The sequence below is a fragment of the Hipposideros armiger genome, unplaced genomic scaffold, assembly GCF_001890085.2.
Source record: "Hipposideros armiger isolate ML-2016 unplaced genomic scaffold, ASM189008v1 scaffold_81, whole genome shotgun sequence".
NCBI lineage: Eukaryota > Metazoa > Chordata > Mammalia > Chiroptera > Hipposideridae > Hipposideros > Hipposideros armiger.
In genome coordinates this window covers 2,716,458-2,731,150 of record NW_017731431.1, presented here as the reverse complement: position 1 = coordinate 2,731,150, position 14,693 = coordinate 2,716,458, and the positions used below count along the sequence as shown (strand labels likewise).

The window sequence follows — 14,693 nt, the reverse complement described above, 5'->3', positions numbered from 1 at the left end:
CAGAGGGCCCCGGTTCGGATCCCACATATGAGGGCCAGTGACACTGCCCTCCACAGCTAAGATGCTGAACAACAGCTCAACCTGGAGCTGGGCTGCCGGGAGTCGCCAGCGACGGTGTAGGCTGTAGCCCCTGTGGCAGTGGGTTGCCATGGGCTACCGTATGTAGCCAGCAGCCAGTGCTGTGAGCGGCCGTCCAGAAGCCGGCGACTGATCTGCCTCGCCCAGGAAGAGCGCAATGATGGTGCCAACTTGGGCCAGTGAAGTAACGTCCTCCACAACTAGACTGAAGAACAACAAAAGGACAGCAACTTGTCTGTTCCCCTTCCCCCAATTCCCCAATAAAAATCTTTAAAAAAAAAAGAACCTATGAACTATCTGGGCCCAGCAACAGTAAGAACTTAAATATCTGTAAAACGAATTGAAAATTTGTTTTAACTACAATATTAAAAGTTATTTCAGTAGAATTTTTAAGTAGTTAGTACAAAGAGGCATTAAAAGTTAAATATATCCCTGTATCAGAGGATAAATAATTTACTTTTTCCAGATGATCTGCAATTTAAATAATTCCCAGAAATTTCTGGAATCATTCCAAACAAAAGTCACCAATATTAAAAGATGTATATTATGTGAAAACATTCTATGATAATTAATATTACATTTTAAGGAAATATCAGAATAGAAAAAGAATAATGGAAAGTTACTCAGAGTATGACACTGACATGTGAAAAAATACTTTTGGATTTTGATTAAATAAAAGATAACAGGTGTCAGGCCTACAAGACAACATCCATTAATCATTACTCACCTAGTACCTAGTGTCTGTCAAGACGTGCTTTTATAGTCAGGTATGCTAGCAAAAAGCACAATTTGGTACCACAGTGAATGCAGGACGTGATGTGTCAGGAAGGACTCTCAAAACACATTATCTGCCCTCAAACCCACTCTATTCATAATACAATTATTTTCAACCTTAAACACATGTATCACTCGACATAATTAAATGTTTTTTCCCCTTTAAATAATCTGGGTAACTTTTTAAAAAAATAATTTCTCTTTTTGCTCACTGTGAGATCATTCAGTGTTTCGCAGCACAAACCCTTTATGTGTGGTACTCTGTTTTCATCATGGCTATTTAATGTCCTCCAGGACTCCTGATTCCATCCCCTGGTTTCTTCCACATCCTTTGTTGTATTGATTAAAACTCCTCACATGTTTTGTACGCGTTCCCTCTCTACTGGCTCCTTCCCTTCAGCATATAAACATGCTGAACTCTCTCCCAGCCTGCATCACAAACCAAAACCTTCCCACCCTGTGGCTTCCTCCACACCACTCACGCGTCTTTTCTCCCTTTGAAAGGGAAGTTAGAACAGACATGCCTATAATGACTTCATATACACCCTCATTTTGATATGCCTCTTTTTGAGTGTGTCACAAAGGGAGTGGAGTGTTAGTCAGGATATCAAGTATTATTCATGATTGGTATGATTGGTGGACAGTCTTACCCATGTTACAGCCCATAATTAGAGTATATTAACAGAATTATTTTTTTACTCAGAGAGTAAACACTTTTTGACTCTGCTTCTCCCTTCCCTCCTCGATGCCTTAACCAAATATGGTAAGGTTTTCTCATCCCTCAACTTATGGTTATGGCGCCAATGAACTTGTAATGGTAAAAGATTATCAAAGACCCCTCAATGACAAAAACAAGTGGACACTTGTAACTTACACTCTGCAGCAATGTAGTTGACTACACCCTTTTTGTTTTCTATACTTTAGCTTCCTATCACTTTGCTTTTAAGGCTATCTCATATTTGACCCAAGTGCCTTTTCTGACTTGTCTTCCTCTATGAGATTCTTAGACGTCAGTATGCCCAGAATACTGGCCCTTTACTTGGCCCTTTACTCACACTCTACGGTTTCATTGGTCAATTTCATCCACCATCGTTTGCCTCCCCTCTCTCGAGTATACTCACTAAAACGTAAACTCAGACCTTCCTCCTGAATTACAAACTCAAATAGCAACTGCTTACTGTCCTCCACCAGACAAGTCTGCTTCAATGAATCACAGGCACCTCAAAGTCAATATGTCCTTCCCACCTTCACCCACTGTTGTATGATTGATGGCATGTCCATCCCCTGAGTCATTTCAACCAGAAACTAGAAGTCCCTCTGATGTTCTGCTTCATCTCCACATTCACTAGTTACCTTTGATTTCGACCTTCTGCATCTCTTGACTATTTCTCCCACCCAACTCCTTTCCAAACCTTCCAATATCTAGGATGCCATCACTTCTTGCCCAAATTACTGCAGTAGCTTCCTAATGGATGTCCCTGCCTCCCACCCTGACCTCCTTTTGGTCAGTTTTTCATTTACCAACAGAGAAATCTAAGACAGAAACCTCACTCTGTTATTTTCCTATTTAAGATAAATAAAATAAAACCTTCAATGTTTCCCTACTGACTACAGATGAGGTTCACAATCTTTTTAATACCATGACACATATAAAAGACAAAGTTTGCATGGTGACAAACACGTGGGCAATTATTCTAATTGTGGGCTGAAGCATGTACAGAAATGCCTGCATATTATGGATAATTCCTGGAATTTTAGCTATTATTCCACACTTTCCCACTCAACAAAAGCATATGAAGAAATCAAGAGAATACAAAAAAGTGTGTGTGAAATTATTTTAGGTATAATCTTGGATCTAACTTTTTACAAAAGTAAATAATCTATACAGTCTAAAGAATGGATGACTCCCCCAATGGATTTTGCTGTGTACTGAAGAAACAGAGTAGCCTGAGGACCACTAGCTGAAGGAATGAAACGCAAATCTCTTGGTAAAACTCACAAGAGTCCCCTGTGATTCAGCAGTGCAATCTGTGTCCGGCCAATGCTAGGAGGTCCCAATCACTGTCATCTGTGCAAATGGTGTCCTGTGGAGCTCTTCACTGAGGCAGTCCTGAGCGTCCATCTATTGGGTTGTCAGAAAAGACATGACATGTTTTTCGTTGCAAAAATGCGTCATGACTTTTTCGACAACCCAATAATTTCACCTCATGCAGCTCCTATCAAATCGTATTCCAGCGAGACTGAAGCGCTGGAGCTCCCACAGTTTCACTTCTCCGCACCTCTGTACATTCTCTTCCCTCTGCCTAAAGTTCCCCTCAGCTATTCATTTGAATGCTATGTGTCAAGTATTTTATCAGGCCTGGATAAAAGTCAATAAATGTTTAACACATATTTGCTGAATTTAAATTTCTATATTGTAGTTCTAGGAAATGAGTAAGAATCAAAGAAGTGATTTCATTTCCTCCAGATGAACTGTTCCCACTGCTGCTAGGACAGATCCTCCTGCGAGCCCTAGGGAACAAAATTGTAACTATCCCATGCTCCGCTCTTTCGCCAACTAAACTCTTCCTTCATCTTTCCTGCCTCATCCACTAAGGGCCACAGGGTCTTGTTCAATCTGTGAAGCTTCCTTTCCATGTCACAAGACTTGACCTAGAAGGCCTGGGTTCAATCGTGGTACCCAGGGCTTACTGACTGAATTACTTTGGATCCTTAAATTCATCTTTATGTGGCAACTTTAGCTATTTCACAGGAATGTACCATAGCATTTTAACTGTAAAATGTTGCACAGACATTATAGTCACTAATAGGCACTCAAGAGGCTATCTTGTTTTTCCATGCAAGTTAAACTATTTGTGTTATTAAAATGAAACCTGAACTACCCAACAATTTGGAAGGGGGACAGTCTGAGTTGGTTAAAATTTGAGGTTTAAAATTTTTCTTTTAAAATTTTGATATTATTTTTAACTACACACAGCAGTTCTCAGCAAGGGACAGAAATGCCCGGTCCTACTCCACTTCCAGGGACTGTGCTACTGGCATTTGATGCCTAGGAGCCAGGGATGCTAAATATACTGCAGAAACGCCCCAGTGGAGACACAGTGAAAACAGGGCTATAGGTAAAGGCACTCTGCACCTGCTGTGAAAAATTATAGCTAGTTGGACAAATATAGAATAGAGTCGGTACAGAAGAATAAATGACACTTGGAGAAACTGTGAACTATTAAATAGTATAAGCACTCCTCTCACAATCTTATTATTCCTCTTATTTTTAATAGCAAATTATCTTTAATTTAACAGATATAAAGTTAAGAACATATTGCCCATATTTACATTGTATAATTACAACTTAAAGTGGGATATAATTTATTATTGATTTATGTATTTTGGTTATTGTTAATCAGTGATATAACATATATTTAATAGTTTATCCAAAATCACTAAAGTTAATCCAAAACAAAAGTGGTGAAATTACTTAATAATTTTTGTCTAATTTTCCCAAAATCAAAATATACAACACATCGGATTATGGACACCTTACCAATGCTTCTGCTTCTCTGATATCTAGCAAAATAAGTATTAATACCTAAACTTTAAAAAACTATAGTGACATATCCAATATTGCTACTGAATATTTTTGGCTTACCTCATAAGGGAGTTTATCAAAATATCCATTATTTGGCCCTTCCCTGAGGGCAGTGCTGCTAAGCTTTTGGGTAAGACTGTCCATTCCACAACCATCCTTTTCTTCATAGTCGTCGTCTTCTAGATCATTCATATCAATAAGTGAAGTCTTGAGAGAAAGCAGTGGCTTGTCCTTCGTACCATGTAATACAACTGCATCTAATTCAGTGTAATAATCCAGAAGAGAACTATTTACTTCCAGCCGTATAAGGTTTGTGGGAAAATGTATCTGCTTAATACAAGGTTTAAACTGGCGAGCCTGGGAACCATTCACCTTCGTAGGTCTCTCTGACCAAAGAATCTCCCATCTGCCAAAGAAAGAAACTTCCCTATAATACAGTTTAGAATGAGATTTACTGTTACCTTAAGGTTATGGCCCCATGCCCAATACATTACAGTGTGAAGCAAAGGCATTAAATAAGGTGTATAGAATCAAACACAAGGATTGTTTCCAGGACATAAAAAAATTTTAAGAACTAAATGCCAGAGACCTTATTACTTAAAATATTTCTACTACATAAATTATTTTTACAACTCCCTAGAAAGTCCTTTTTGGCAGATTTCACATTGGTCAGTTCAAAACTGGAATAGGTTGTTAGAGGTACATGAAGAACAACATTCAGTTTTATAGAAAAAGTAAACCCAAAGTAAGAGTAAAGCAAAGTAAGGGTAAAGCTCTCCCGTGTCCATGTCTCAAACCAACTGTGTAAACTAAATTAACTGATCATCTTCCTCACAAAGGTCTCCTTTTCTACTTCTGTTACTGACGTCATACAAAATCAAAACTTTTATTATCTTTGACTTTCTTTTATCCAGTCATTAAGTTTTGTCAAAATTTTCATGAAATTCTCTTATATACGCCCTGCTCCTAAATTTCCATTTTTGTCATCTTTCAATTATCCTTGTATTCTCAGTACCTAGCAAGTATCTAACAGTTAACAAATGAGTAATATTTTTTCCTATTTCCCCAAAATGAACCCCTCCTTTCCAGCCAGATTAATCATTACTGTTCAGATAATAAACTTATCTCCACCTTCGTGTCTTTGCTCATGTTGTCTCCGCGCAAGGAAATACCCAACCCACAATTATTGGCCCATCTACTCTCCAAGGTTCAACTCTTATTCCAGCTCTTTATATGTCTTCTTAAAGAATTATTTTCCAAAATTACTTAAAGATTCATCATAACATAGCATCATTAGATATACAAAATATTCTCACATATATGACATAAGTAAATATTTCTCTAATATTGTTTCTAATATAGCAGATACAATTAGAAACACAGACTGAAAATACTTCAATAAACATCTTTCTGCTATTCCTAATTATTTACTTTAGTTGTTAGCATAATTTTTTTAATAAAAATTTTATGTCAAAGATTAAGAATATTTTTAAGTCTCTCAATATATAAAACAAACTCCTTTCAAAGAAGCTTATGCCAATACTATAAAGGAATGACTACTGAAAGCATTATTTACTTTTAAAAATAATCTAATTGCATAGTGAGTCATATCTCTATGTCATAATTTATAATTCACTGATTACTAATAACACTTAAAATATTTTATACTCTTATTAATCATATGAGGATTTTTTCCCCCCTGATATACTGTCAGTTCACATGCTTGCCCCAAAGACCTATTGAGATCTAAATAAAAATTGGTTATGGCCAGGTGTTTAGGAAACTGAAATAGACAAAAGAATTGTGAAACTCTGGGGAGAAATCTGAGCCAAAACTATAGAAGTCATCAGTATACAGGTGTCCTAGGGTCTTTAGGCCAAGATGGGAGCAAGAAGGGCGTATAGCACCAATCTTGGGAGAACGGGAAAGGAACATATGGTAATTTCTACTTTTAGAAATAAAAGCATAAGGCAGAAACTCAATGGGGATTCTAGTAAACATACTACTAATCATAATAGTAGGACCTTTTGCAGTTTCTAGTACCTTTGTAATCAATGCATATTTGCTAGCTTTGTTGATTCTCTCCTGAAAATTAGGACTAAAATCCACTAAGCATAAAGAACCTGTGAGTAACTGTATTCAGAGATAACAGGAAAGTAGGACCAGAGAGACCTCTAAAGAGTAGAGCAGGTTGTGTCAGGTTTAAAGAGAAAAAAGGAAAGCAGGCTGAGCATCTTCCTGTGACAATGCAGAAAAGTAAACTTGGAATGCCAGCCTAGACCTAACAAGTGCTCCTAGAGCTTAACTGCAAATATCTTGAGGGTTCTTAACACTGGAATTGATTTGAACACTCTAATGGAAATCTATGCAGCCATATAGGTGCAGGGGAACAGAAGTATTAAACAGTTAAAACCATGTTGGAGGGAAAATGCATTCCTAATTTTGGACGGTATATTTCCAAGAATCATGGAGAAAATTCAAGCTTTGGTTTTATTCATCCTTTTGTTGCCACTGCAACATGGTATCAGATGATATTGGAGGAACGTCTCATGTCCAAGAAACAAGGGCCACTCAGGACGCTGTGAAATAAACTGCCTGTGCTGGTTCACAATCCATGTGGGCTAAACCAGCCTACTTTTTAAGCTTCAATGGGGAGTTTTTATGAGGCTTAACAGAAACACTGAAAATGTAATGTAGAAATCAGCTCTGCCAGGTCCTTGCGATAAATAAATACACAAACAAGACATGTTCTTCATGTATAGCTTGATTTTCAGTATAATGTAAATCATTATTTACATTATAAATAAAGATTATACAAATATAATCTTAAAGAAAAGCACTGATTGAAGCAGAAATGTGCTATTTTAATAATGTATTCATCTACTAATGTCCTCAGAACCTTGCAGAATAGACAAGGTTGAGATGATGCTTTAAATTGACTTCCTTAATATTTCTGGTTGTTTAAACATACCAGGGTTAATGCTAAAATATTTTAGCACCATTGTTGCTTCTGACTTCTGCATAGCATGGACATTATATATTTAGTTATACATGTACCATAATTTATTTATTTATATATATATATATATATATATATATATATATATATATATATGACAGCATACTTAAAGTAGAACACTATCAATATTTAGAAACACTTAAAATTGTACCTAAATATAAAATTATTTTCAAGTATAATTCATTTATTTATGTTTTATTTTGACTTTTCTTGATAAGCTAAAAAGAGAAATAACAAAAAGATGGAAAAATTATCTTATAGGTCTGTGGTCATTTAAATTACATTAATATTAACTATGAGACTAATACAAATTGATTTTGATGTATCTTCATTAAAGTGAATTTTTATTTAAAATTCCCTAATGGAATTAGAATGTTATTTCAAAGTTAGAAAGAGAAAGATATCTATTGCGCGCGCGCGCGCACGCACGCGCGCACACACACACACACACACACACACACACACACACACACACAGAGACTTTTCTGTGAGATAGTTCCAAATCTTAGTCCTCTAGACCAAGGGCAGTACTGATGTGATTAAACTGCTTTAAGTCATGGCCTTTGCAGTCTGTACATTTATGTGTTTACCATATACGCTCAGACACTGTATTTATCTACTGCACACATCCGACAAACTCCACTGTTCTATGTAAGTATTATAAATCTGCAGTATCAGATGTGCAAAATTCAGCTTGGATTCCTTTTCAGGCTGTGCTTCACTCTGTACTCTGACCACTTAATTCTGGGATGGTAACCAACAGCACTCTTTTCCCCAGCCCACTTACTTCTCTCTCTGTTGATTGTACTGAGTACTATGAGCCCAGTGCTTAGAAACAACGAAACAAACCATTCTGTATGGCTGCTGAGCTGTGGTCAGCCCACTGAGAAAGTCTCTCTCGAGATCCCTGGAGGCAACACGTAGATGAGAGAGGAAGAGAGATGTTCATCAATGGAACCCTGAAGAAGCAAGTTTTCTAAGTATTCAGGTTAAAGCCAGGCACATGGATGCTTTAAAAAGCTTCCCCAAACCAAAATTTCTCCTGGCTAGTAAGCATATCTAGTAGCCAACACAAAGAAAGTTCTCTTGCCAACATTCTTCCACTTCACCAGTTGCAAGTGAAGGGATAGACCAGGAAAACAAGGAGAATAAAAGAAAAGTATCCTGATGGGTGTACCTCCGCACCCCCTGCCATCCAGCCCATCTCTAATTGCAATGAACAAACTGGAATCTGCTTTACAAAGGATCAACCAGTACAGGGTCTGGTCAAGTCTGACTTAAATGTCAAAATCATGCTTCTTGACCCACAAAGTGAAGAAGGCCAGACCACACCAATTTGTGAAATCGTTGCTAAGCAGTTCCCATTGGCAGCAAATTCTGTCACAGTCACTTGCTTTCTCCTTGCTTTCGTAACTTCAATATTATATAGAGAAAATGCTTTTAACACTCAAAAAAAAAAAGAAGAAAGAAAAAAACCCCAGAAGAGACCCATACCACTAAATTTTATCCCCAAGTAACTTTATTCCAATCAGCTTATTTAATATGGCCTCAATTTGTCATTTTCTTCATCTTGTTTTCCCTGTGTCTCTCTTCCAGTGCGTAACCCTGGGCTAACCTATTTTCTGACTCTTACACAGGCATCCATTAACATCTTATTATCAAGACCAGGACACTATACAATCTTTTCCTTTTCTTTTAACAGGGCACTAGGCAAGAAGTCAGAAGACTTTGAGATCTTGTAGAACTGCCTGTAACTTTTCTATTTCGCTCACTGAACAAAGAAATGCAACTGGACAAAATAGGGAAAGATCACTTTTAAATTCTGAATGTTCTGGGACTACAAGTCCATTTCCTGCAAACACATTCCTGAGCTACTCCGACACACTCTCTCATTTGCTAATTCCTAAGGTGGGCATAAAACCAGGTGCTCAATTCAAATAATAAGCAGCATAGTCCAGTGGTTCCCAAACAATAGTGTGTGATGGAGCTTGCCCTAAATATTTTTTAAAAGGACACTGGTATATATAAAAATATGCACACACATATGTGTAAATATTTTTTAAAAGAACCCTGGTATATATAAAAATCTGCACACACAAATGTGTAAATTTGCCAACCACTCTTTATTTGAGATTCTCCTCATGCTAATTTCTCATTATAAACTAAGGTTATTTTTATAAAATGATGATGGTGTTTCATGTTTGCTTTTTTAACGTGTGCTTATTTAACAAAGCAAATAATCTGACAACCCTATATCAGTTCTCTAATTTTTATTATCATTATTATGTTTACTAGTTTATTGTAAATGACTATCCCTACGTAGATCTCCTGGTCAGTTCTGAGTGCTCGATCTGCTTGCTGCACCCCTAAGGCTTCCACCTGCAGCCTTCTCTAGAGAACTACCTGGGTTCCTGGGGCATCTTCATCCAGAGGGTGGCATGTGCCTTTATTCTGATCATTTCTTTTAATATGAGCTCAATCTGTCATCTCTTCCTCCTCATGTCCATTCCCCTTCCCACTCCCCCAGCCCACAGCCCAGGACAGATGGGTGCAGGAGTGTGAGAGCCCGTCCCCCTAGATGCTTCCAGGCCAACTGGAACTTCACAGGTGAAATACTTGCTTGACTTCCCTTTCCCATGGCACTTTCCCCAATCCCCACTGGTTTCTCCAGGAGCACTCCCTTAACAAATCATTTGGACAGGACCAGTCCTCTCAAGGTCTCCTTCTGGGACACTGATCCAAGAGCTCTAGGAAAGCCTAAAGTCTGGAAACCACTGGTCTAGATCTTAAGAATCGCACTCCCATACTTATGTACCTTCAATAGCTTGTTTTCTACACTCCTGGACTTTCGCTTCTTCAAACACCAAAATCTCACCTCCTGATCCCACCTTTGCACATGCTGTTCTCTCCACCTTTCCTATTGAAACTAAAGCCTCCCTTAACCCTCAAAATCACGTCCTCAGTGAAGACTTCTCTGAGCCCCATAGATTAGTTTTCTGTTTTCCCTCTGCCAACACATGGTCCCTACAATCTTACAGTCTTCTTCTAGGCTGGCCTCTGCACTCAAAGAACATGACCCATATTTGTCTGGCTCTCTAGCAGAGATGGTGTTCAATCAATGTTTTGGACTGTTTAAATGTGAAATTCACCAAAATGTTAACAGTTACTGAATCTGGGCAGAAGAGCTGAGGCTTGTTTTTTTTTCTTGCATATTTTCTCTTTTGGTGTTTTCTAACAAGTTTATTAAACAGTGAAACATCTATTGATTTCATAATCAGTAAAATCTAAAAGGCCCTTTTTTACTCTCCAATAATATACAGTGGCTAGATTCTTTTTTTCTTAAAATTTAATGTATTTTCAGTAAGATAAAGCTAAAAATCAGTTAAGCACATTAGAGATACATTGTAAATGAAGCTGTCACTTAGCTCTCAGCTAAGAACCCAAGAGCATAATTTATACTCGAAATCATGCAGACATTAATTTTTAGATTAAAGACATTACATGTTTCATAGATTTCATCCCCAAATTTGTTCAGCTTTTTAAGAGAAAAGTGGATGACTTTGTAGGTAAGAGGCAAAGAATGACTGAGTCTAATAAATCAATTCTCACATATGAAAGGATCCTGCCTAAAGCACTTTTTTTCTTTTAGGGAAAAAAACCTGTATATTAAAAGATGCTGGTTTTCTGTGTTTCAAAAAATTCTGATGCATTAATAATATTGTTCACAATGAATTATCAAGGTAATTCTGAAAAGAACAAATAACAATTATATCACCAGCCTGAGTTAAGCTATACCCTGCATTTGTTACCTAGTACGCTGGAAGGTGTTCCCCTAGAGTTGAGGGAACAGGGACTTCAAGGAAACAGCATGGCAGCTGATTCCTGCCCCCACTCCCCCGCCACTGGCAGCTGGGGTCCTACAGTTTAATTGCGAGGGAATAGAATGAGCTCATAAAGGCAGGGAATTTTATCTGTTTTGTTCATTGTTTACTGATGTATCCTCAATACCCTGAAAAATGCTTAGCATATGGTATACATGCAAATATTTAATGAATGAATTAATAAACTGATATAAAGTTCTAAAAGCTGATAATATCAACAAGTAATAGAAAAATGGGCAAATAATATGATGAGATAGCACAAAGTGAAGGAAATATCAATGGCTCTTAAACATAAAAAGATATTCAGCCTCAGAGATAATAAACGAATTTTAACTTGAAATTAACATGATAATTATTTTTTATCTACAAACTGACAATGATATTAAAATGTATTAACACATTCTATAGGTGAGGCTTTGGTAAAACACGTATGCAGTATGCACGTACTTTGTCAGTGGAAATATAAATAGGTAGCACCTCTTTGGAGGAAAATTTGGCACTATGCATACACATTACAAATGCACAGGCCCTTGGCAAAGCAATCTTTCTGGGAACTTACCAGAAAGTTCAGATAAACTTGCACACGTGAAGTGACTCATGACAAGGCTATTCACTGTATTAATGTCTACAACAGCAAAAGTATGGGAATAATTAAGTAACCCTCAGCAGGGGCATGGTTAACAAGCTGGGGTCCATATACACTACACTGTGCATTACTTGCAACTGTAGAAAAGAATGCGGAAGCGCTCTTTGCACTCATATGTAAAGATCTAATACATACTACTAAATGACATGAGGTACAGAAAAATATGAATAGTGTGCTTTTTTTTATGTACAATGAAAATAAAAATATATTTGTATTTGCTGATATCTGCATAAAAAACAATGGAAAAAGACCAAAAAAAGGGGATAAAAGTGGTCTCTTTGAGGGAGGGGTGGGTCCTAGACACATGGAGAACAGGAGAACAGAGTACATCCAAGATTGCTTTATGCACTTTCTAGATTATTGAAACGTGAATATACTACTAGTCAAATAATTATACTTCAAAACATCAGGAGGCTGAACTACAAAAGCAAGAGATAGGGGCACTGATATGCAAATTAATGACATAAATAAAGAGGCTTTTAGGGAGAATGCATGAACTACTTAAAGCAATATTCATTCTCAAATGAATATGCTTGTTACAGAAACATTCACCTAACATTAAAGCTAATCCTTTAAGGACCGCCTCTCAGTGTTTAAAAGCAGGAACATGATGCCTGTTTGAAAATATGTTAGAAGTCATATTTCCTCCTAACTTATCAGATTGGTCCATGTCCCAATTAGTTCAAATCATGCTTTTCGTTTACAGTAAATTCTGTGACACACAAATTTCAGGATCTATGAATATTATGGTGTGAGGTGTTATAGGTATGAACAGTTCATTAAATCTTCATATTTGTGATCCTTCCCTATCAGAAAACTAAGGGAAACTGTAAAAATCAAATTTGTTTAAATTACTTAAGAGAACGACTCCAATAAAAATGCCCTCCAATGTTAAAACAACCAAACCTTCCAGCGATATAGCTTGATCATTAAAAAAGGCATCTTACCTTACTTCAGCTGGTGGACTTGGGGAGTAGGGGTTGGCTGAACAAGCTAGAATTCTAATGACCGCTCCAGGATGATAGGTTTCCAGGACATGCACAGCTGTGGGATACACCTGTTGTTCGAAAGTAAGTTCCACATAGTCTTGGCTCTGAAAGTTAGGCGGTGTCCTCTTGAACGGCAAGGAAGCACTAGGACACTGGTCCCACCATGTTCCGTAAGTTCGAAACACAGCTGTCTGAGTGAAGTCACCAGAACTTGGAAATACATTTGGTACACCTGCCAAATTCCACATGGTGTAGGACATACTATTCTCACTTCCATAATGGGAGCTGAAGTCCACCACTTCTTTGGCATACTGGACCACCTCTGCATTCAAAGGGCAAGTTCTGCTGTTTGATTCCACAGTTCTATGGCTGTTCATTATTTCTCCTCTCGCAGCTGTCCTGGCTCGGCGCCGAAGGCATAAATAATAAAACATAGTCAGAACTGTTAACATGGGGAAGACTGTTGACATCTAGATGTGAATTATGAAACTCAAAAGGTCAGATGTCCTCAGTAAGACGCATGAACTCTTTGAAGGATGTTCTAAAAAAAAAAAAAAGAAAAAAAAAATGAATGGCTTGGTGAAGTAAAATAATTTAAATAAGCATGAATAAGGCAATAAACAGGCTTTTCACTCAAGGTAATTTCCCAGAATAAAATTGAAAAAACAGAACTCACAGTAAATGTGAATCTCTGGTAATAATCAATCTAATGTAGTTTTAAGAAACCTAAGTATTAAAAACATATACAATTTTATGCTATATGAGAAGCAAAACTAATATTATAAGGCAATGGAAGATGTATGATCCAAAACCCCTATTTTATGCAAAATTATAGCTATCATTCAAGAAATACTAAGTCCTTGAACTTTTAAAATTAAAGTTACTTAAAATATATGGTGAACCACTAAAACACTGCTGTAAATCCAAAAGAATCTTTGGCATTTTATAATTTGACTTTTTAACAAATAATTCCTTATTGTTAATTATTACTCATGCCCAAACATGCTAAGTACAGATTTCACATTATAGGAATATAGTTTTTTGGAGCTGACAGTTAATCCAGACCAACTAAATTAACTGCCTTACACATCACAGATCACCAGACAGTGTTTAATTTATAACTCTTAGCATTATTTGTTAGGGCAGTCCACAGCTGGCTGGCATCTGGTTTGTTGCCAGCCACTCTTGGAAATCACTCACCCCAGATAGAATGGTCACAGGATACACACAGGAAATACAAAAGTTGGCACTCATCCATGTGGCCTGAAAATTGCATGCTGATTTCAGTTACAAACGTTGAAATGTGACATTCTTTTACCTGTAAGATTAGAGTTTTAGAAAATATTTCTAATTCCAACTTAGGAAGTCAAATATCCCAAAAAGATTTATCATAGATAAACAGTTGCTTATTAGACACAGAACTTTCAAGCTGAACACGTCACATTTTTCTGATTTTGTAGATAATTATGAATAACTAATATATATATTTTTAATTTTATGAAAGAACATATAAATACAATAATGAATCCTTTCTATATAGAGGTTGTAAACCCACAGCTTATGAGTCAAACTATGCCAGCAGACATATTTTATTGGGACCAAACACTGTTTTTTTAAAATTTCGACTAAATTGCAAGGTTTAATAACCAAGAGGATGCCAGTTAGAAGAGGCCTAAAGCTCTCTGGGTGACAGCCAATGTTCTCAGCCAGCTCTACCAGT

General features: G+C 37.0%; 1 protein-coding gene across 1 annotated transcript in view; it reads right to left on the bottom strand.

Moving 5' to 3' along the window:
* Positions 1–14,693, bottom strand: part of FBXL4 (F-box and leucine rich repeat protein 4) — a 73,139-nt gene that overhangs the window by 44,472 nt on the left and 13,974 nt on the right. The window contains exons 2-4 of the mRNA XM_019643660.1: positions 14,174–14,291; positions 12,932–13,514; positions 4,499–4,844 (exon numbers count right to left, since the gene is read on the bottom strand). Coding sequence (XP_019499205.1) covers positions 4,499–4,844; positions 12,932–13,443 — 858 coding nt within the window. The 5' untranslated portion in view covers positions 13,444–13,514; positions 14,174–14,291. The remainder of the gene's footprint in view (positions 1–4,498; positions 4,845–12,931; positions 13,515–14,173; positions 14,292–14,693) is intronic.